This window comes from Eublepharis macularius, chromosome 14, assembly GCF_028583425.1.
Source record: "Eublepharis macularius isolate TG4126 chromosome 14, MPM_Emac_v1.0, whole genome shotgun sequence".
Classification (NCBI taxonomy): Eukaryota; Metazoa; Chordata; class Lepidosauria; order Squamata; family Eublepharidae; genus Eublepharis; species Eublepharis macularius.
This window is the reverse complement of record NC_072803.1, coordinates 47,215,663-47,240,379: the sequence shown is the minus strand read 5'-3', so window position 1 is coordinate 47,240,379 and position 24,717 is coordinate 47,215,663. Positions and strand designations below refer to the sequence as shown.

Here is a 24,717-nt window from a genome sequence, read left to right as displayed (position 1 = left end):
GGGAGAAAATAACAAGTCTTCCCCTCTGTTGCCCTCAAGCGAAAGGCGTTTGGAAGGATACTGTCTCTGAACAAGGACATTTAATGTAACCATCATGACTAAAAATGCTTGCTACATTCATTTGGGATTGAAATACTCATCACATTCCTACACTTTCCAAGTATCCCTGCAACGTCTTTATCGCCATCTGAACTGGAGCCACAGAAACTGCGGTAGCTTCCTTTTCTACTTAGTTGATGTAGGTAGAGTGACGCTTCCTCATCATGTGGAACAGGAACTGGGCTTAGAGGACTTTTAGATGTCTGACTAAGAAGATATAATTTAAGTCTGCAGTGCTGCTTAGCTAAACTTGAACCCATTACTAGCTGCTAAAACATTAATCTAGTTCTTTGATCTGAGAAGGCACAGGAAGAGCAGGGCCTGATTACACTTTACAAAAAAACACGTTATCTGGGCGTTTTTCAAAATCTTGTGTTTACTTTGTCTTCCTGTAAGGGGAAGAGAATTCATACTTTCTTTAGAAACAAATAACCACAAACACCAGTCTTCTACAGTTCGGTAAGCCTTTCATTTCCACTTCAAAAAAAGTCATTACTCTTTGACTTTTTTAATAAGAAGAAAGAGCTTCTGTGCATTTCAGCTGATTACTTAGGAGAATGTTAAAGCAACAGTCATATATTTTAATTTTTAAGCATGGTATTATCGTTTAATGAAGATACAGATTAAGAGAAACTGGGTTTGTGAGCTTTTTTTAAAGAAAGAGAAACAGGTTTTAAAATTGTCTTCCCCACCCTCATAACAAGGTTTTCAAATGTGGCAGGCAGTCTCTCCCTGACACTTTAAGTTTGTCAAAAGTGTTAATCTAATCTTTATGTTAAGTACCTGTGAAAAACCATGGTCAGGGCAGTCAGATACTAGGAACTGTAAATACAGGAAATGGAGGGGAGTAGACACATAGTTATGAAGATAAGGTAAGAACTCTGTGTATTTTTGCAATGTGTAATCAGACTCCCATATGTGTTTGTGGTAGAGTGCTCTTTCGCTCTCCTTGGGTTGTATGACAGCCATTTGCAAAAACCACAACCCTGAGAAAACAAAGAGTTCTGATGACATGAGTTATGTATCCCGCCAAAATTTTGCCAAGCAGCTTTGTAGTGGTTCCACATGGCTTCCTTTGTGGCTACCATTTAAGCTCGAAAAAGAAAAGAAAAAAAAAGAAAGGAAAACCCATACCTGAGGCCTGTTGCTTTTGCATGCGTCGTCCAAATGCTTGTGCCACAGTATTGCATGAAACCTTGAACCAGTCTGAAACTTGTAAACATTGCCTACAACATGACAACATGGAAATGCTAAAGTTATTTTGAGGGGAAAATCTTTGAGAAGGAGCAGGGCAGAGCACAGAATTTGGCTGCAAAAGTATCCATCTCACATTAAATGGATCTCAGAGCCAAGCTACAAGTGACGCCTTACACAGGTTGGACACTTGTCAGCTTCCCTCAAGTTTTGATGGGAAATGTAGGCGTCCTGGCTTTATAGCTTGGTTCTCCATTACAGCTGCAAGACCAGGATGCCTACATTTCCCATCAAAACTTGAGGGAAGCTGACAAGTGTCCAACCTGTGTCAGGCGTCACTTGTAGCTTGGCTCTCAGGTAGCAGGACTGGGATAGCTCAGGCAGGGGTCTTGGAGAACTGCTGCCCATCGAAGGAGAAAGTGATGTTTTCCAGCAAGGACTAGCTCCTGTAGTTTCTAGCAGCTGCTGTGGCTGCCAATACAGTGCAATTGTAATGTGGCTTCCACACAGCAGATTTTCCTGTAGTTGCCCCTGGCAGTGGCCATTCCCTCACCCACATCATTAGGGGCTTTTAAGGGTTTTTTTATATCAGTAATTGAATATTATTAAAACAATAGGAGTATCAGGTTCCTCAAATTCCCAGCTTTCAGTTTTAAAAATTCTGTACCTCCTGGAAATTTGCCTTTCCCATTTATATCTTCACAATGAAAAGGGGCTTGAGACTTACTTCAGAGGACATCGTACACAACTGCTTATTTAAAAATTCCCCAAAGCTTCCTAAAACAGGGAGACAAAATGGCTGTTATGGGGACAGGGATCAGGAAAATGGCTGCCATATGGGTAGGATCAGGAAAATCTAAATTTTCCTACCCACATGGCAGTCAACCAGGCTTTGGTGTGATCTTTCCCAAAACTCTGCAGCACCACAGGTTTGGAAAAGACTGGAGAAAAGCTGGGAGGTGCAAGAATGTACCACAATGCAGTGGGGAAGCAGGAAAAAAGCCACTTCTCAACAGTATCAAACCTGGAGCAAATGATCCATAGGTAAACAGCCAGCATGTGGGAATATGATGAGATTTTCACAGAAAAATTATTAGTAATGGAGCACAATCTGTTTCCTGCTAGGCCTCTGTATTCCACTGAATCTATTGCATGAGTTGTTATCTTTGGTAAAAAAAACCCTTTCTGTTGTGCAATATCAAATAAATCATCTCAGATACTCTTATCATTTCTCCTTGCACTTTCCATTCTTTAAGGTCAACTAAGGCAAACATCAATAATCAAAACTAGTAGACCCCATTATTATTACCCATCAGAATGAACATTCCGACTGAAGACAAACTCCTACCTTTATCGGGATTATTTAGCTGAAAAATGTCAGGATGTTCAGGATCATCAGGCAGTGCGACCATCCATCCAACAACGGAAACCCTTTTTCCTGGAGTAGATTTATACTAGGAGAGAAAGAACAAGAAAGAAGATGAGTGAGAACTACTTTGGATGGCTTTTTTACATCTGTAAGGAATGCCAGCATCATAACTTGGAATAAACATTGTAATTTCCCAGATATAAAAACAGAACAAATGTGGTCACTGAGTAAACATCCTGTTGGAACTGCATGTCATCCACTGTAGACCACGAGCTTGGTCTACAGAATAAAACCACTTCTTTGCTTACGTGCTTTCTTTCAGTGCCTCTTAAAGACTTTGCTCCAAAGTAGATCAGAGTAGATCCTGAAAGGGTAACCCAATACCTAGTCCACGAGGAAAGCTGAAGAACAAAGAAAATAATGGGGAATGATTAAAAGCATATATTGACCTTGCAGAACTGCTAAAGTGAGCATAATGAAGAAAGCTCAGGCCGTTGAAGGCAGCTCAATGAAGAAAGAGGTCCCGTATGTTGAACAGAAGTCTGACTAGCTGCTGGCTTCTGCATTCTCAAAAAAAGCGGCCATTTCTTCGGCTTCTCTATCTCAGTAGCCTTTGAAGCATCTTGAAATTAAGGCTGCCAACTGTCTGGTGGGAAAAAAGTCCTTCCTCTTTAACAGACATTTGATGAGGATGTTATTTATCAGATGATGGTATTTGCTTCCATGCAATGAAAACTTCAACTGCCTACTTCCACAGATTAAGCCTCTATTAAAGGGACAGGACATTTTTCTTCAGGTCTGATGATTACCCTGCTTGAAAGCTGTTTTGGGTGGGTAGCCATGGTGGTCTGCAGTAGAACAGCAAGATTCATGTTCAGTAGCAATTATAGACCAGCAAGATTTTCAGGGTTAAGCTTTTGAGATCCAAAACTTTAATGAAGGGAGCTTTGACTCGTGAAAGGTTATACTTTGAAAATCTTGTTGGTCTTCAAGGTGCTGAGGTAGAGGAGAGTGCCCTCAAGACATAGCTGACTTATGGTGACCCCTGGTGGGGATTTCATGGCAACAGACTAACAGAGGTGGTTTGCCATTGCCTTCCTCTGCAACCCTGGTCTTCGTTGGAGGTCTCCCATCCAAGTACTAACCAAAGCTGACCCTACTGAGAGTGGAAACACATGAGACGAACTTCACATGGAGAGCCCTTGATTGGACCCGCAATCTTTCCTGCTCCCCTCTCCAAGCAACTGTAGGAAAACAGAGCAAAGCAGATTTCCTTCCAAAGAACAGCTGCTCGACTGGAGAGATTCTCTTTCAAAGATTCTCTTTCAAAAATCCAATTGGCTGGTTTTCCTTCAGGAGCTCAAGAGACAGGGTGGGGGAGAAGAAGAATGGGAGGAAATGGTTCTCTCTCTTGCTCGCAAAACACCTCAGCTTTTTTTCCCTGCCTCTTGTTATGTTGTTTCCACTCCCACCCCCACCCCATCCTGAGTTCCTGGAGGATTTCTGAAAGAGAGAGAAGAGAGAGAGAGAGAGAGAGAGAGAGAGAGAGAGAGAGAGAGAGAGAGAGAGAGAGAGACGGTGTGTATGTGTGAGAGAAAGTCCCTCCCCCCCCCCCCCCGCTCAGCTGAGATTCACATAAAGCGGCTGGGTTTCTTTAACTACAATTCCCAGGGATCCTTGCAGGATCTGACACTTGCCTGTTCATCGCGTGTGTTTTGACTCTTAGCGTCTGAGATATGACAAGATCAGGTTCATCTGGGCTATCCAGATCAGGGCCTTTAAGGTGCTAATGGACTTGAATTTTGCTGTTACTCTTGAAACCTGTTTTGCACCAGCAGTATCATCTAATTTAATTAAGACTGCAACACCACTTGGCCTCCATTTTAAAACTACAAAATGCAGACTGGAAGGTTTTGTGCCCTGCCCTAAAACATCATGCCCCCATTTCCCCCTTTTTTCTATAACAAGCCTTCATTTTATAAAGAAACTTTTTGGCTTTATTAGTACAATGCATTTCTCAGCGATGTTTCCCTACATGCTAGACTGCATTGACGCTATCCACTTTTCCATAAAGTATGCACTCGAGTTTATATCCAGTTATTTCTTTAGTGGTCTAGGACTGTCCTAGAAGGAGCCATTCTTAGCAGGTCAGTCTTAATGTTCTCAGGCAGTCCCCAGGGAACCTTGGTCTAAGGGAGTGTCTCAGGAAGGAAAGGCATATTTCCCCCCTTTCCTACCATGGCTCTTCTGAATAGGGCATCCTGCAAGTGCCACTCTGCAAACAGACAAAATCAGGAACTGCTCGTACACATGCATTCTCTGCTGTGGCCTCCTCCTTAAGGAACGGCCTGCCTGATGAAGTTAAGAGAGCTCCCACTCTCCTGGTCTTCTGCAAACTGAATTATTCAGGAGAGCTTTTTTATACAGGTAGAAGGGCTGTACTGTAAAGAAATGGTTCAAAGAGAAGCATCGGTACAGAGACAAGGAGGGACTGTAGACTACCATGTAACGCCTGTTGTTATACGTATGTTCCTACTGGGTAGTTTCAGCATTGTTTTCAGCTCTGTGTTGGATTTCTGCTTGTTTTCAATGTCTGCAAATTTGCATTTGCATCGTCTAGTGTGTTGTTTATTGAAGGCCCCAGCTGTAGATTGTATTGACATACACTGTATAATCCACTTTGAATACCAGTGAGAAAGGCAGGCTATAGATAATGTAAATAATTTTTTTAAAAAACATGCCCTTGTATTGTTTATATTGTCATTTTCACTGAAGTTCCAGCCTAATGAAGAGGTCCGGGGAACTTGAAAACATGCCTCCTATATAGTGATTATTTTGGTTGGAACTACTAAAAGGAATTACACAATGATTGTGTTTGGTGACGTCTTTGAAGACAGGGTAGCATCTATGAGGCTGCATTTGCTTTGAAAAAAACTACTGCCTTGTTCTGAAAACCAGGTTGTGTGCTGCCATCTGCTGGTGGGCATGTCTTATGACTCATTCTCTGAATTCTGATCTTTTAGGGTTCAGCCATGAAGGAAAATGGCAATGGAAGAAATACAATGGGAGGCAAAGGCCAACTATCCTATAAATGCTGTTGTGAATTCCTGGACAAGCCAGTTTTGTTTGTCCTATTTGGTTTCGGCCAGAACTTACCTGACAGAGAGTTTGAAAATAGGGAAGAACTGCTATTCATAAGAATTGGCTTGAAACTGTCCTACTCTCATATCAATATCATCCTACTATAGAAAAGGCTAACCGTGTTCCAGACAACTCACTTCCCACCCTGGTGCGCCTCTAGAGACTGCAGTTTTGGAGAGAAGCGCAGAAGAGGCAGCCTGTCCCTGCAAGAGTGTGGCATGGTGGGAAGCCCAGGCTGGGATCAGGCGCAGAGCAGACGGCAATGGCTGAACCTTGCCTTCACCCAGCTGGGATCAGAAGTCGAACAGGTGGCAAGGCCTGCCCCTGCCTTCAGCTGGGATCAGGTGCAGACCAAGTGGCAATGCCCACCCCCTGCCTTCACCCAGCTGGGATCAGGAGCAGAGCAGATGGCAATGCCTGCCTCTGCCTTCACCCAGATGGGGTCAGACATGGAGCAGGTGGCAATGCTAGCCCCTGCCTTCACCCAGCTGGAATCAGGAGCTCAGCAGGGGGCAATGCCCATTTGCTACCTTCACCCTGCTGAGATCAGGTGCAAAGCAGGTGGTGATGCCCTCCCCCCACTTTCACCCAGCTGGGACCAGGTGCAGAGCAGGGGGCAATGCCTGTCCCTTGCTATCACCTTGTCGAGATCAGACACGGAGCAGGCAGCAATGCCCTCCCCCCTTTACCCGGATGGAATCTGGCGCAAAGCAGGAGACAATCCCCCCCTTCACCCAGCAGGGATCAGGAGCAGACCATGTGGTAATGCCTGCCCCCTCTTCACCCAACTGGGATCAATCACAGAGCAGGTGACAATGCCCGCTCTCTTTTCACACAGCCGGGATCAGGCGTGGATCAGGTGGCAATGCTTGTCCTCCACCTTCACCCAGCCGGGATCAGGTGCAGAGGAGGCTGCAATGTGTGCGCCCTCTTCACCCAGCTGGAATCAGGCGTGGAGCAAGAGACAATGCCCAAACCCCTTCACCCGGCTGGGATCAATAGTGGGGCAGGTGGCAATGTCCACCCCCACCCCCAGCCAGGATCAGCAGTGGAGCAGGAGGCAGTGCCCGCCTCCCTTCACCCGGCTGGGATCAATAGCAGAGCAGGTGGCAATGCCCGCCTCCCCTTCACCCGGCTGGAATTAGGCGTGGAGCAGGAAGCAATGCCCGACCCCTTCACCTGGCCAGGATCAGGAGCGCAGCAGGTAGCAATATCTGCCCCCCCTTCATTTGTCCAGGATCAATCATAGAGCAGTTTGCAATGCCCGCCCTCCCCTTTCTAGAACCTGTTGTATTTCCCCCCAAAATGGGCTTTGTTACTACTACTACTACTACTAGGGAAGGAAAGAAAAAGAGCTCTGAAACGTAAACAAAAATGAAACATCTCCTATGCAAACCTTGTAGAAATATGCATTCTTGTTCTGCACTTTATTTTCTTCAAGCTTGCCCAAGAAAAACTTCTTCTGGACTGTGTTTTTATGGAATAGCAGTCAAAACCATAAACCACCTTTGAGCCCCAACCTATGTGCGATTGGTGGTGGCGGAAAGCAATGTCAAGTTACTGCTGACTAGTGGGCAACCCCTGCTGGAGTTTTTAAAGCAAGAAACTAACACAGGTGGTTTGCCATTGCTTGCCACTACATAGTGATCCTGGTCTTCTGTGGAAGTCTCTCATTCAATTACTAACCTAGTCTGACCCCACTTAGTTTCCAAGATCTGATGAGATCGGGCTTGACTGGGCTAGAGATGTAGAATTTCATGAGGTTCTGAAGCCATGAGGGAAAAAAATATTTCCCCCTGAAAAAAACTGAAATTTAGGGGGAAATTGATTTATTCACAACTTACTTTTCTATCAAGCCTAAATTTACTTTACTGATTTAACAGCATAAAATGCATCATTTATAACTTAATTAGCACATAAAGCTACATTAATTGGTATAGTGATGGGATTTAAAAGTACAATGCTACATTACAATGCTATCCTAAGCAGAATTATGCCCTTCAAAGTGAACTGACTTCAACAGCCTTAACAGAGTATAACTCCACTTAGGATGGCTTTGGCAAGTCAACTCACAGATCGGTAGGAACCAGATTGGCTGTCAATTGTTAGAATATGATATTGAGTTAAGAATAAGTTGATTCAATGCCGAGAAAACATCCTAGAAAGGACGGAACAGGATTTGCTACAAATATTTAACTGGTGAAGTATCATTGTATGCTCAGAGAGCCTTTAGAGATTATGAAAACAAGGTTTAATACAGTTCTGTGTTTGCTCATGTAATTATGTCCATATAAGTTAGCACCACCTTATATAAGATTATTTTACCATTTCTGCAAAGGCTCTGGGCTAGGAATCTTAGAAACTGCAGTTCATTTTAAATTCAAAGGCAGAATACAAAATGTCAGTTTACTTTTAATCTCTTGACATACACTAATGATTTCTGTACGGTTGGGGCTCTTGTTTACTTATTTATCTAACGGATATTTAGATTTTAAACAAAAGTTTTAAATATAACACTGTTTCTTGGCTGGAGATATAAGGCTTTCACCGTACACCTGGACAAAAAATAAACTTCTGATCTTCTCAGGCAGGAAACTGGCACTTGTTAAAGAGTGATCATTAGACGGAATGGTCATTCTCTTAGCAGCCGTGTGGGCTAGTGGTTAGTACATTGCTCCAAGGCAGCCAAAGAGACTTTTTGTTTCCATGTGTCTGGTTTGCTGCTCATAAGTAGGTTTCTTAACTGTTATAGGAGAGCAGCATGGGATGCATATCCCTGATGATGCAGAATTAGTTGCAGCATTTTCTTTGGCACCCTCTGTAGCAACCACAGCCGTTCCTTAAATCTGTAATAATGGCCACAGTGAAAACCACACTTACTGTAGGCTTCCTGCCTTCCTTTAGTAATGTCTTCCTTCTTAAAGGTCCTTCCATGGTTACAACTCCCATGGAACTCCCCGAAGTGCAGCTACAGGCTCCTGTTGGACTGAAAAAACAAACACCACCACGTTGGTAGGAGCAGACAAAAACAGAAAAACAATCCTAAGTATGCAAAACTTCTACAAGACTCCCTTGCTTTAGTCTAAGCAATCAGTGCTATTCTGAACAGCATTCCTGAACTCCGATTTCCCCCTTTATACAGACTATTTAGTGAGATGATGAGCATAATGGAAATTTTTAAAATTCCTATTGGTAGATTTTGCCATATTTCCCCAAACATGAATGCTGCTTTTCTTACAACATTAGTGATATAAGTATTCTGATCTTCAAACCCAAGGAACGATGGAAGCATATTGACCAAACTATGACAATGATGTGCAAAAAGGATTTCTGTCCACAGCAGAGAGGGCAGTTAAAGGTTTCAAGATACCAACATTTCTGAAGAGGTGAACACACAAGAAAGTATGTTTTAAGCCATACATTTGGCTGCTGTGATTAAGAGAATATATGTGGGCAGTATTAAGCCCAACTGTCTTTAGCTTCTGCTTCCAAGTTAATCTATGACTTGGATAAATGATATGAAACTGCCACTCAGGTGATATATGCCGGTTAAATGACTAGCAGGCCAGGGGAGGCCATTGATATGATATGAAGTGAAACAGAAATCCTTCATCTTCACTAAATGTGGTCAAGAGGACTACTCAGTAAATTCTACTCTAATCCCTTCACAGAGTCAAGAGGTTTATTGGCTTTTTATATATAGAGGCAATAAACTTTTGAATATCAGTGCTGGGAGGTAGCATCAAGGAAGGGCCTTGGCCTCTGTGGCCAGTTCGCTGGCCGCCCCCCCCCCCCCCCCAGCAATTGGTTGGCTGCTGTGTGCATGAGAATGCTGGATGAGATGGACCCCTGGCCTGATCAAGCAGGGTCTACTTTATGTTATTATGTTCTAAGAGCAATGAAGCCACCACATCCCTTACTTCAAATATCAGCTAGTTAAGAAACACACAGATTGACCCTGGTCAGATCTTGGAATAGTAGGTACTAAATAAATGCTTATGGATCTATAAATCCCACTGTGAAATGTGTATAGACCATCTTGCCTCAGGCCAAAACAACTGCCAGAAAGCATCAGCTACAAGTACATGAAGAGTTCCAGGAGAAATCTCTATTTTTTGGTTCTACTTCATTTAATTTTCAGCAAACAATATCATAGCTACTTCCAAAGTGAGAACATGACAGCAAATGTGTATTGTAATCAACAGAACAAATGATACTGGGGTCCCTTTAGTCTGTCAATCTCCAGAGCCTATGAATTAATTTCTGTGTATGAAAGTGGGACTGGCAGGTGTGTGAGCTGCTGCCGCCTATGTCTGCATGCTAAAACTTGTTTCCATGTGTGTAGTGTAGAAGCAACTTTAGACCACAGGCAGAGTCAGAAAACGTGCTCTCTTTCTTTGATAGGGGACCCATATTTCTAACAAGGAATCTTCTAATAACTGTACAATACATGTGACGGGATTGAGAAAATTGCTTGGCCCAAACCTGCCTGCCCCCCACCAAATCAGAAGATGGTAAACAAATAACTACTATTTTTTTTAGTTACTGGAGTACAATATACCACAACTTTATATGGAAATCATCACAGAGGAAATATCTCTTAGAATTAGACAGTTCATCTGAGTATATTTATAAAAGACATCCACTTCTTTGAGAGATTTCCTAATCAATGCAGGCAAAATGGTAAGATGTTATATTGGATGTTTATTCAAAAAGTAATAAAAACAGAATGAGATAAAGGCAGGCAAAATGAGGATTGAAATGGAGAATGAGCTTCACAGCAAGATCATTTTGAAGGCAGAAGTATTTTTTCTTCTCCATAGGCATATACACATATTCAAATCACCTTTTGCAAGAAGCACAAAGCCTCTGCCCCCAACAAAACCAAGACTTGCAAAAGAATTCAGCAATTAGGAAGAGGAATAGAAAAAATATTGAGAAGATATACCCTGTAAAGAACTAATTTGTAGATTAATCTAGGACAAACTGGTTAGAATTAGTCAAAATATAATTTGCTTAAGGTTATTTTCTTTTCCCAAGACATGCATATTTTGGTTTCTCACAGATTTCAGTATACTGACAAGATATTTCATCATTTGATCCTCTAGTCATCTTTGTGTAAGAAGGTGCACCTTGTTTAATTGAGATGCTTAGCTTTTAGATCCTGCTCTCACTAGAAGAAATGCATTGCTTAGAAATGTAATTGTTTTGATTGTATGAGTCGGAGAAGCAAAATAAATTGTGGTGATGAGGTTGGAAAAGGAAGAATCAGCTTGAATACCAGCCTATTTCATTACACAGTAGGAGAAACACTAATTAATGCTCAATGTTAAGAAACTATGTTTTAACGATAAAGTACATTCAAGCTCTCTTTTCCCTAGAGCATTCACAAGTCAGCATGCAATACATATGCTCCACAGCCCAAATACAAGGCCTTGTGCTGGAGGCATAAATTTTATTGATCTTATCCACTTTATTGGGATATAGGTTGGTGTTTCCACATAGAAGGGATTTTCCATTCTTGTCTTGTGCTTGGTGCGACTATGTCGTTTTGCACTGGCAACAGAGATTTTCGTCAACGAACTGCCTTGTTGTTTTCTCTGGGGGTTTTCTTCTTCACAGGTGCATTTGCTACACATCCAGTCTCTGGCCACTCTGTTGTCAGCTGCATGATGCTGTGACTTTCAAGAATAACAAAAAAGGGGAGGAAAAACACAACCTTGCAGAAAAAGGGTATTCAAAGAAATTGGAACAGAAAAAGTGAAATAAATACAAATAAATAAAATGCTGGTATATAATTTAATTCAATAAACGGAAGCTGAAAAGTATGTTTGAAAACATCAACAGTGTGGTTCAACGTAAGTACTAAAACCTTATATATACACATAGTATACATATACAGGTATATTAGTACCCGTCTTCATATGTATAGAACCAGAACCAGATGTGTTCTGTCCCAAGGGCCTTCCTCATGTGGTATATATTCATAGAAAGCACTCCATCAACACAGATGATTAATCCAAAACACCTGACACTGCCCAAAATAAATCTAAAATGAGAGAAAAAAATAATTGTCTAGATATTTTGTGGGGAACAAAATCAATTAGCTATATTGATGGAATACTGTGCATGAATGTATACCACTGAAGACGACCCTTGGGCCAAAACACATCTGGTTCTGGTTCTACACATATGGAGATAAAATGTACTAACGTACCTGTATATGTGTGAGTTTATTATGTGTATATACGAGGGTGTGGTACTTATATGCTGAGTCGCACTTTTGCACTTTAATTCGTTGAATTAAATTATATAACAATGCTTTATTTATTTGTATTATGATTGTAGTTATATTTATTTTTTCTGTTGTGACTTTCAACTCACTTCTTTTTAAAAAAAATTGGGCACATGAATATCACTAATTAATAATAGTGCCACACCAATATTACTGACACTTTCCCTTTCTCTCCTTCTTCCTCTCTCTTTTCGGTGTACATAATTCATGCTTCTCAGTTTCTTAGTAGTATTCTTTCTCTACCCTTTCTGGGAGTCTTCCCATGAATCCCCAGCAAAATGCACCGACAGGTTGAAATCTTCCCCGCCCTCCCCATGTAATAGCTGAGGGACTATCATAACCATGCCAGACAGGTGGCTGTAGTAGGGAAGGTGGTGGGGAAGTTCCCTTTCAGGCTGAGTAACAGCGGAAAGCTCGGATAGACCATCCAATCACACATGAACAGAGGATGACTTTGCGTAAAAAAACCCAAAAACAACCCTCCTCTCTGATCACTTACATGGGGAAAATGCTCTGTGTGGAATCACCCTTGGTGTGCATCTTATTTAAAACAGAAACTAATTAGAAAGGAGGACAACAGACTCACCCATTAATCTGAGATATGAACTAGCTAAAGGAAGTGTAGTTTTTGAAACACCTTTACTGAGTTCTGCCCCTAATTACTTTATGCTGCTCAGAATGGTTAAGGAGGAATAGTCAGCGTCTGTGGAAAGCATGTTTATATGCAGTGTGGCATGTAAACATGGCCAATCATGCTTCTGTGGCATGGAGATGAGAAGTATATATTGATGAATGAACATCTAAACATTCACCTTCCTCTTGGCAACTCTTATAGAATAGAAGGGAAGTCTTTGCACAGATAGAAGAAAAAAAGGAAATATGATGCTGTCTTAATTAGCAAGAGGAAAACTGAGGTTGAAAATAAGAATTAACATCGTGTTTTAGGGTGACACAGACCCACCACCTAGTTGTACCTGTAGACACAGCTGCGACTTCTGGGAGAATTCCGAATTGGTACCCGCCAGTTGGGCCCCAGCGTGGCATACAACCGACCCCTGTTCATAAATTTACAAGTAAGTTCTTTTCTCATAGTGCAGATACTGTGGTAACATCCATCACAACAAAACATACATGATAATGTGAGACATACATTGTACTGGATGCTCTCAAAGATAGAGGCATCTTTACTGATAATTTCATTCTTTTCATGAAATAATGTTCAATTTAACACCTATGAAAGCACAAAGCAAATATTTGTGAGAGCATGGGGTAAGATGGTGCTCTAAGTGAATGGATAATGCAAGTTTGTGAAACTGCTTCTATCCCACTGACTTCAATTCTTCCTTTTATTTCTGAGGATCAGTAATATTCTAAAAAGTTACAAGGGGAATGAGCAAGCTCCTAACAAAGTTACACTTGCCTCAATTATCTTGCTGCTCAAATCTGAAAAAAAAATTCTTCAGGAAAAAAATTAAAGAGCTATCAAAAGAACAGGATTAAATGTTCAGAACCTCTTTGAAATGCCAGGAATCTCTCTCTCTTCCTCCCTCCTTCCCTATCTTTGTGCAGAATGTATTTTCATCACAGATGAATAACCACAGCCAGCACTAAATCATCTGGGATGGCTTCCCTACTGTGGCCATTGATGGAAATGGTCTTTAATGTGACCCTCTGGTCCAGGAAAGGAGCAGTGCCTGAAGAATAAGTAAAGTAATGCATTTGAGAAAACAGGCTTATTCTATGAGACCAGAAACAAAGACAAACCCATTCCTCTCCCACATGAGCTGTTGGTTGCTTAGATGAAAAGTGCTTACTTTACCAAATTATACTAAATTAGAAAGATGCATCTTTCCAAACCTAAACTGGATACACTGAACACAAAAAGCATGTTCTGTGGACTGACTAAACTGCTTCCACTGATTTCAAGTAGTTATGTGATCTTATGACAGAACCTGTCCCAATTTTTCTTTTTGATTCAATTGGCATGGCGTGAAATTCAAAATAAGACATTTCTGTTTGAAGTGATACTACCATCTGCACGAGCTACAGGTGCTTTGCAGCATCCCCAAGACAGCAGCAATAAAACTGATCCTAAGAGACAGTGTAACTTAAAAAAAAAACTGGCATATGATCCTGAGAGGTTGTATACATTTCTTACCTTGTACAAAACAAATACATCAAGGCCTTTGGAGTGGTAGAAACCAGAGCTTTATTTCCCAAAACCTTAGTATTAGAATGGCTAGAAACAAAAGTTCTACTTTGATTTCTGAAAAGCATTTATATTTTAGTTCATCTTGTGGAACAATGTTTTTGGCTGCACTTAAGTTGCTTATCATTATTCTGTAATATGTTTTTAGGCACTGCGCTCCAAACATAAATATCTTCATTTGCTCACAAGTCACATGCATAAGAACACAGGACTCAGTTAAGAGCAAAGGGCTTCATTAAAGGCCAAATCGTCTTAAGGTCAGAAATGGCATTTTCTATCCTCTATGTCAGTCACAGAAAGCTTTAAAATAAGACACACAGGATTTATTCTATGTAAAAGCACACCCCTCTGTGGTCTTTAGCATGGAGAGAACACATTCTGCAAGAAAAAAAAATGTTACGTTTCTTGAAGAAGATGTGATACCATGTATGACAGGCAAAAATAATTCATTACCTATGCAGACAGAAAACAAGACTGACCATAGTCACCTACTCATAATCTTTTGAGACTAGGAAAACAACAGTGCTTTGTGTTGCTCTGCATGAATAAAATACATTAAGATAATGAGGATATCAGTAAATCTCAACCGCAGACTGAACGGTAAACTGATATATCTGGCTGTGATGGAATTTTTAAAAAAATCAGAGTGCCTTAAAAAAGAAAGAGTTAAAGAGAGAACCACAGACAAGGTAAGAAATTGCAAAAACAGGCCACTGCATTTTGGATAGTCACCATTTTATATAAAGGGATCAGAGTGGTCATGGGAACTGTGATCTTTGCCTTCAAATCTTGGTACATTCTTTGTACAGCTCCTGCTCGTTTCAGGCATGAAAACAAGTAATCACAGAGATCACATAAAGAGTATCCTTTCCTTGCAGCCTACAGCAGTACATTCCGAGAAGGGCTGTTTTGCCAGTGCTTTATATATTAATTTGTCTGCTGGGTGATGAATGAAAGAGATGAGATCGCTGGACTTAGAGAAGACATTAGTGTCTGTTACACACTGCTAAGCTTTGTTCTGTTGTTCTTGAGATGCGTGGCACAAGGGAGTGGAAGGATAACTTTAAGCTATTTCATGACAGAACATTTTCCTCAAACAACCTCTAAAATAACCCTCTAACACGGAACAATTTTATTATACTTAAGTACGCAAGGGGCTTTGCAAACTTGATTTTGTGAACCCTCAAAGCTATGCTGCTGAGTAAGTTTGTAATGCAGAAAAAACATGGTTGCACTGACCTGGAAGTGATGTTTACTGAGTGGTCATCTCTACAGTCACACACAGTCAACTGAGCATACGCAGGCTAGCTCTGAAGCATTCTGGAGGTCATATAACAGTAAGGTGCTCCCTCTCCCCCCAAGCCCCCTCCTGCCTTCATACTACTTGAGAAGGTGTGCATCCCTCAGTCCCTCTGCAGGAGCCCATACAATAGACACGGGGCCACATTAGGATCAGAAGGAGCGATATGTTACTGCATAGATGACCACTTGATTAACATCAGTTACAAGAATGTTTAACCACGTTATCATCCTCAGTTTGGTTATCTTTGAAGGGCCTGCTTCAAGTGCCCCTGCCATCTGAGGTTATATTGGTGGTGCAAAACTTTGGAAGTCCCTCCCCAGGGTCATTAATTTATTTCATTTGATTGTTGTCTTCTGCCAGTGGGTGAAGACTGTTTTGTTCTGTTTGGGATACCCCCAGCAACTTTTTAGCCTCCTTCATGGTGTTCATGTTATCTGAATTTCCCCCATTTTAACCCATATGACTTACTTGTGACAATCACCTGGCGTTCAAGATGACCTGAGCTATACCCTCAGAGAGAATCCCTCTGGAATAATTAGCCACATGGCCAGTTTGACTTTTTCTATGTCGTGGTGAAACATCCCTTTCCACGATAGGAGGTCCAGTTCCCTGGGCAGATGATGGATCTGACATGTAATCCCTTTAGTCTGTGGAACCAGGGCTGTCTGGCCCAGTAGGGGGCTATCAGAATCATTCTTGTGCTCTCTGCCTGAACTTTGCTTATTACCCTGGCTAATAGTGGTATTGGCAGAAAAGCATAGAGGAAGTGACCTGACCAGTAAAGCTGGAAGGCATCTCCCGGAGATTTGTACCCATGGCCTCCCCTTGAGCAGAACAGATCTGCCTTTCGGTTCTCTCTTGTTGCAAAGAGGTCGATATTCGGGATCCTCCACTTGTGAAAAACAGGATCTATATAAGAATCTTTTATAGACCACTTGGAGGGTTGTCTTCTAATCTGCTGAGGCAATCCACTATGATGTTGTCTACCCCCGGTATGTGCACTGCATTCAGGTATACCCCATGTTGTATTGCCCAGGTCCAAATTGCTATGGCCTCTCTGCACAGTCTCCTGGATGTGGTTTCCCCCTGCTTGTTGATGTAAAACATCGCAGGGGAGTTGTCTGTAAGTATTAACATGGACTTGTTTCATACCACATCTGAAAATGATGTTAAGGCATTACGTATTGCTCTCGACTCTAGGAGGTTAATGTGTGACACCCTCTCCTGATAGTCCCATATTCCATGGGCATAGAGTCCCCGCAGTGTGGTCCCCAACCGAAATTGGACGCATCAGTAGTGATCGACAGTTCCAAGGTCACATGTCCAAAGGACCCGTCAAAAGGTGTGTATCATCTAACCAACACTGTAAAGATCTTACTGCCTTTTTAAGTATGTTAAACTTCTTTTTTTGAGACTCTCTTTCATTGTGGAAAACTGATATAAACCAGATTTGGAGATCCTTCATTCGAAGTCTGGCATAGAGGACCACTGCCGTGGTTGATGCCATGAATCCCAGTAGAGTTTGTATTTTCCTTGTTGTTTGGAAACGACAAGCTTGGAACATCCTAACCATACCTTTTATTTTTTCTATTCTCTCCATAGGTAGGAAGGCCTTATTTAAGCTACCACGAAGGATAGCTCCTATAAACTGTACTATTCTTGTAGGGGTCAACTTAGATTTCTTCTGATTAACAACTAGACCTAGCTCCTGACAGGTATGTAAAGTTAGCTGGATCTGTCTGTTCACATCTTCCTCTGACTGGCCCGTAATTAGCCAGTCATCTAAATAGGGATAGATACAGCAGTTTAATGTCCTTAAATAAGCTATAACTACTGCCATGCATTTCATGAAAATACAGGGTGCTGTGGACAACCCAAAGGGTAAGACACGGTACTGGTACACTTTCCCCTCATAAATGAACCTCAGCAATTTCTGATGTGTTATGTGGATGGAGACATGGAAATATGCATCTTTGAGGTCCAAATCCGCAAACCAACAGTTGGGTGTTATCAATAAAAGACCAAATGAAGTGTTATCATTCAGAATTCGTGTGTAACAATCAATTTGTTTAAGTTATGTAAGTTCAAGATCGGTTGGTGACCTCTGTTTTTATTATCTATTAGAAAGAACTTGGAGTAAAACCCCAATTGCGACTCCCCTTCAGGTAACTCCTGCACTGTGCCTTTTCCTAATAAGGCTTCAAGTTTCAACCCTAATTATGGACATTTTTGAGAATCTGAAAAATTAGGAGAAGTCAAAAGGAGGGAACTTTTGAACTCAATTTTATAACCACTAGAAACAGTTTTTAACACCCAAACATCAGATGTAATTCTACACCAAACTGAGTAATACTCCTGTAGCCTTTCCCCAAAAATTGGGTCCAACTCCTTTTCTAGTCAGAATTGCTTTGCCGGCTGTATTTGCTCCTTAGGGTGGTGGGGTTGAGAGATCCCTTCTGTCTCTGATTCTGCTTCCATCTGGCAAAGTTGCCCTGAGTGTTCTGGAATTGATGTTGGTTAGGATACGAATATCCTTGATAAGGATGGTAACAATATGACCATCCTCTATACTGAGTCTGTTGTCTGTATTGACTTCTCCCCCTTTGTTGAGCAGAAGGTAGGACCCTGTAGGAGCGAGCCATCAACCTGTCTTTCCACTTCTGGGATAGATACTCATCTGTTTTTTCAGAAAACAATGTGTTTCCCTCAAAGGGCTGATCTTCCACCCTATTTCTTGTTTCCATAGGTAACGCCATCGCCCTTAGCCATGCATATCTCCGCAGAACTATAGCAGAGGTCATTGTTCTCGCTGAAGTATCAGCCACATTTTGGCCTGCATTTATCTGATGTCTGCTCAATTTTACAGCTTCCTCCTGTATGACCTTTATCAGGGTTCTTTGCTCTTCAGGCAATTTATCATAGAAGGCTGACACTTTGTTCCACAACAACTGGTAGGCCCCCATCATTGCCGCATAGTTTGCAATCTTTACATTCAGCGCCGCTGATGAATAGATCTTATGCCCTAGCATGTCCAACTTTTTCTCTTCTTTGTCAGAAGGGGTAGAGTACGGGCCCTGTCTTTGTTTGGACTGTAGCTCCTCCGTGGCCAGGGAAGAGGGCAGGGGATGTGTTGAGAGAAAAGGGCATGACTCATCCTTAGTCTTATACAGGCTTTCCACCTTCTTGGTCGTGACTGTGGCTGATGCTGGCTTCTGGTACAATGCATTCAGCATTTCCAAGAAGCCTTCAATGACTGGAAATGCAATGCAAGAAGTAGAGCCTGAATATAAGTGCTGCAAGATTTTATCCTTTGGCTTGAAATGTCTATTTCCAGAGCCCTGGCCATCCTTTACAGCTGCTCAGTATACGAGCGAATGTCATCTGTGGGTGATACTTCCCCTGACTCTCCCACTGCCTCATCTGCCGAGGGTTCTGATGGCAAGCTAGGGCTGTACCTCCCTTGATATGGGTCTAGTTCCCGATCTGGTTCCGACAACTGGAATGCCATCCTGGAGCTTGAGAAAGAATGATGCCTCCTTAAGGGTGCAGGAGATGGCTCTCGAGACATGACATCTGTATAGTAGGTTCTCCCTGTATCAACATCCTAGCGTGACTGCCCTGCAAAGTACCAATCGTCCCGTTCCCGCTGATAGTAGCATTCCTCCCATGGTGACCAGCGGGACAGGTTTTTCCTATGGGGAAGTTCCCCTTCTTCCTCCGTGGACTGTACAGACCTCGATTTGGAGTGCAGAGAAGGGGCTCTCAAATGTATAGACAGTGTAAGGGGGCGTTCAATGAGTAAGACCTCCTCTCCCATCCAATCTCCACTCAAGGTTGGCATAGGAGGTTCTTTAGTAGACAGATGTTTAGTCTTTTTTGTCTTTTTCCTTGGTTGTTCTCCCCTTTCTTTACTGCTCAGATCTGTTTGCACTGTAGTCGGATCCGATGGTGTGACTGGATCCCTTGACTTCAATCGTCTGGTTCCAGTCATTGGCTCTGACTGAGACGGCGTTTTGGGTTCTGAGGGTGGTGGTTGGTTCCAAGTCAGATCCATAGAGCCTGAGAGATCTCTGGTGAAGCAGATAGTGCTCGGCTTCGAGGCGGCTTTGACCCTAATGGGCTGGGTCATGGAACTGCTGGTCCCCTTCTCCCAGGCACATTAGGCAGCTAGAATGCCCATCAGTCTTGGTCATTTTAGCATTGCATTTTCCATAATGCTTCAACAGGGCTTTCTCTGACATAATTAACAAGATCGAAGAGAAAAAGGGCTTTATTACTTATCTCCCAAACCAAGTTAGAACCTCTTCCAAATGTGGCAAAAGAAGAACTGAGGGTAGCAGGGGCAGCTGCCTCCCAAAGGGCTGTTTTGATGGGAAAGTGGCCGCACAGGCACAGAGGGAGGCAGGGGCGTCTCCTGGTAGTAGTTAAGTTAAAAACCTTCTGAAATCGACAGGCCTCTGCGTGCGCAGTCCCATGTGGGACTGCAAAGAAGACTGAAGATGGACTGATATTGAATGCGTGAATATGTTCAAGTGAAGCAAATTGAAATGTGACTGTGCGAGTGAGTACATTTATATTTATTTATATTTCAATTTATATACCGCCCATCCCCAGGGGCTCTGGGCGGTTAACAGTTTAAAATCGATAAAAACAAGAAAACAACAATACTAAAATCAACATACAAAACAATAATGAAATAAATTAACCAAGTGCAATGGTGGGGAGAACCCTCCCCCAACCCAAAGGTGGGAGGCCAACATGGCACCGCCAGACCAGAAAAATCTGGTCCTGAGAAAGTAGAATGTTTTTCAGAGAAAACTCATGACTTTAACTGAAGACTGGTGAACAAGCTTTGTTTGAGCAAGGATGGACCCATGAGAATAGGGTGGGCCATTTACTGTCTCATTTTGCTTATCTTCAAGTTAAAAATGGAATGTGAAAAGTGTAATACATTGTCCTGTTTGGAATTTGGACAGCTACTCATAAGGAAGGTGGGTCTCATGCTGCTAGGCAGAGGAACTTGGTTCACTTTGTGTCTGCAGATATGGTAAACAAATCTACTAATGGAAAACCCAAGATTCTGAAGACAAAGAGGAGATACTTGTCCTGAATAGCCCACCCATGCCCTCCGGTAGGGGATATGCTCAGAATGTCTTCTATAATATTTTCTACACATGATATTTATGTATTTGCTTATTTATCTATACCCTGTCTTCATCACCAATGGGGATCCACATATGGTTCACATTGTTCCTTTCCTCCATTTTATCCTCACAACAACTTTGTGAGGTAGGGTAGGGTGAGAGGGTGTGAACGGCCCAAGGTCACCCAGTGAGCTTCCATGGCAGAGCAGGGACTCAAACCTGGATCTTCCAGATCCTAGTCTGATACTCTAATATGATATCTCTTCTAGAGCAACTGATGTGAATCACTTATAGAGCGGTCCTGTGAAATACCATATCTGTATTTCTGGAGCTTCTGAACAAAGGGTGGAAAGAGGTGATTCCCCTCTGTTTGTTTTCATTTGTCTGGTTGCCTTTTAAAGTTGTGTTCAATACTCTTCCTTTTTGACCTAAATCCATAGCTTTTCTGTGGCTGCGAGCATGCACCTGAGCCCCTCACAAGTTAAAGGTGAACCCCAAGTACTGGGTTACTTGTGGTGACTGATCAAACCCACCTCTCCAGCAGTTAACTGAGACTGATAGAAAAGAGGCAGAAAGGGGCAGCCTACTGCCCAAGAAAAGGGCTCTGCGACTGATTCCCTCCTACTTCAAGAGTTTTCCACTTCTGCAACAGTCACAGTCTATATTACTCCCATGGAAAATATTTCTGAATGACACCAGAGCGTATCTGATTATCCGCCATTCAATCACATTTATGTACAAAGTTCTCCGTAGAGATGGTCAAACATTGTTTCTTTTTGGATCTCTACAGTGAGTATCCCAAGTCTGATGCAAAGCAGTCTGTTGTTGTCACTTTGGGAGTTACAAAACCAACAGGGTTTTGGTAATTTCTACTGCTAAGAAATTATAATTTAGAGTAATAATTTAGAAGGGCACATATGAAAAGACTGGGAATGTTGAGTTTCAAATTCTGATTGATTATCATAGGGGTGAACACAATCAGTTTTGTAAAGGTCTCATTTTGAACCCTATGAGAGGAATTACTGCAGTAGCTGAAGCCTGGCCATTTCTGAACACTGACTAGAAGTGATATTTATGGAATTTTGACAGCACACCTAAAATGTCACAGCCTTTCCTCTGGAGGGAAAGCCATATTCTGTAACAAGTCTAGAACTGCCCAGTGAAAAGACTGTACCAAGCTGGTATCACTGTTGATTCTCCTAATTCACCTGAAGACACAACTCTTTTGTAACATTCACAGCAATGCCCAAATGATCCATTTGGGTTTATTCTGAGTCTACCATGATAATTGTCTGCCAACTGCACTCACAAGGGAAAAATACTGCAATCTATTTGTTTTGGTGAGCTATAAATACTAGTACAAAATCAAAATAAAATATGCACATCTATTGCCAATAGTATACAATGTGTTGAATGAATGTTACATACAGAAAATGTAAAATATCATGTACATAAGATGTTAAAACAGAATGAACCACTGCATAGTATACTCGTTTCAAAGCTTCTTCAGATCTGTAGGAACAGCTTCATTGTAAAACAAGAGTTGCTATGGGAAGCAGCTGAATCCCGATACAAATCTGCAATCTGAATTAATATGCAGCAGAAGGAAGTGAATCCCATAATCACTAAGGTTGGTTCAAATCTTCATACTGGTAGGATGGCATCTGTAAATATCTCAAACTTTAAGCCAGTCACTATGTTACTTGTATAAATAATCCACATACTGAACATCTAGAGACATTTGTGTCCTTCACTTAGGCACAATAAGCACAATGGGTGGTCATATGATCGTGCAATTTTCCTTCACCAAGAATTTTTCTTCATTCATTTCTTTTCCCTCTATTATTCATATTATTCTCTAATTTCCTACGCAATTTGGAGTGTCCTGAGACACTCCAAAAATGTTTTTATCTGCAGCAGCAAAGAGAGAACTGAGGGATGACGCAGTGAGAAAATGGGCGATACCATTATAAGCAACCAGGGCTGTGCATCATGCTTAGATGAGCGTGTGTATATATGCAGTTCTCCATGTGGGCCAGCATAGAAACCACAACACTCAACTAAAGGTTTGGTGCAGTAACTCCCCAAGGCTACTAAGTGATTTGTACTCTCTAGTCCAACATTATCGCTGGGCTACAGTCCACTTGAGATGGCATATACTAGGCACAAGCAGAAATATGGTTTAATTTCTTATGAAAACATGGCAGAACTTGTTTTGTTTAAAAAAGAACACCTCAGTGTAAAGAACACCGATTTCTCTGTTTTTTACAGTACAGAGACAAGCGGAGGCATTAAGAGATATTTTAGACTGTTCTGTTCTATAGCTCAACAGAACCAGGGAGGTTCCTGAGATTGGATTCCAGTGTGAGAATGAGGCTAGAAAGTTAGAAAATGTTGCTCAAACGAAGCATTCCTGGAGCCTAAATTCTTCTGTGGCTTTTACATGGGTGTTAAAAGCAAACAGACTGAATATACGAATTCTAGATTATTGACAAAAACAACCTAAATGTCATGCTCTTGGGTTAAAGGGAGATCTGGAAATATTTAGTTTGAAGTTTGATGGCAATATAAAGTCTAAATGCATTACTTAGCATCTTTGAATTCACTTTCATCAGCAAAGAATATAGGGAAAACATGCAGAAAATCACACGCTGAATATTTGGAGGCACTGAGCTTGCCCCCGACTTCTCTTTTAAACCTCATAACAACAGCTTGTAAGGCATTCACTCATTTTTCTGCATGACTTGCTCAAATTACTACAATCAACAGCAACATTATGGCACCATTTTGCAACTGAAGTAAAATTATCAAAGTCTTCTGTGAAGTTGTGAAATGTAGGTCCAGTCTATACACCATCAACTTGTTGGTAAAGATAATGCTCACCTTTCAAGCCCTGAAGAAGGCTCCTCGCTAAATTCTGAACTTTCACTGCTTCCTACAAAACAAAAAAGACACAGAGATATTAACATGTCAAGGAAGACTAAATAGGGATTAAGTCCATGCTCCTTGCAAAACACCCTGGAATAAACCACGGAAGCCAAATATGAGAGACCAGAGTGAAAAGTGGTGTTCGAGATGTTCCCAACCTTCTTCCTGAAGAGCATGTTGCCCTGGCCAATACTGTATTGCAGTTTGCTAGCTGTAAAATACTGAAATGAGTCCGCCCATTCTTATTAACTCCATAGTGCCACAGGAATCCTAACCAAGCATTTCAAAAGAAAGTTGTGCTTGCTTAGTCTCTTTTGATTATCATCGATTCAGTGTTGTTCAAACAAAACCACACCAGCCAAAGACAAATGACAGACAACAAAGGGATGGCTGATTTCCATTTAATTAAGACACAGAAACTGGTAACATAAAGCACGTGACATTTTGGTGCCATGACAAATCAGCCTGATGCTTTGTTTTCACTCAGGGTCCTCTTATTACAGGATCAAGATTTTCCATAATCAATCATTTTTCATTCAAGTTATTCAAGTTGCAAATTGTAAATGCATTTCCTTTCCACCAAAAGTGGTGATTTGTATTTCCTTTTGTTCAGTTGCTAAGTTAAAGAAAGATCCACCTCAGTGACAGATGATATCCAACTCCCGGAAGGTTTATTACTGGCCAGCTTGATTTCCATTACTAGGACAATGCTCAGCATGGTAATGATCTGTGATGGCTGATCAGGTGATATGTGGAGATGGCACTTTTCACATTCAGATTAGTAAGTGATAACCACTGTGCATCATGCATCTGATGAAACAGGCTCTTGCATATCTAAAGTCATGCCATAGTTAATTTGTTACTAAATCAGTTAAGTTTGTCTTTTTGGCTGCTACCGGAACTACTTCTGGAATTCATCTCTGGCATGATGTTCACTATTACATTTCACTCAAAATGGTTGCTTTCCCCCCAGTCTCTTCTGCAGCCAAAGTTCAAAACTTCATGCTAAATTTTGCAGCAGACATTTGCCTTTCC

At 41.6% G+C, this 24,717-nt stretch overlaps 1 protein-coding gene across 4 annotated transcripts in view; it reads right to left on the bottom strand.

Annotated features, from left to right (window-relative positions):
* RALGPS1 (Ral GEF with PH domain and SH3 binding motif 1) overlaps positions 1–24,717 on the bottom strand; it is a 283,344-nt gene that overhangs the window by 4,972 nt on the left and 253,655 nt on the right. For 2 of the 4 annotated variants that reach the window (XM_054997350.1, XM_054997353.1), the window contains 6 exons: positions 23,638–23,689; positions 13,073–13,153; positions 8,684–8,789; positions 2,971–3,063; positions 2,642–2,747; positions 1,234–1,325 (listed from right to left, as the gene is read on the bottom strand). In XM_054997350.1, coding sequence (XP_054853325.1) covers positions 1,234–1,325; positions 2,642–2,747; positions 2,971–3,063; positions 8,684–8,789; positions 13,073–13,153; positions 23,638–23,689 — 530 coding nt within the window. Of the gene's footprint in view, positions 1–1,233; positions 1,326–2,641; positions 2,748–2,970; positions 3,064–8,683; positions 8,790–11,247; positions 11,485–13,072; positions 13,154–23,637; positions 23,690–24,717 lie in introns of those variants that run through there. The other 2 variants (XM_054997352.1, XM_054997354.1) reach the window with 2 other exon arrangements.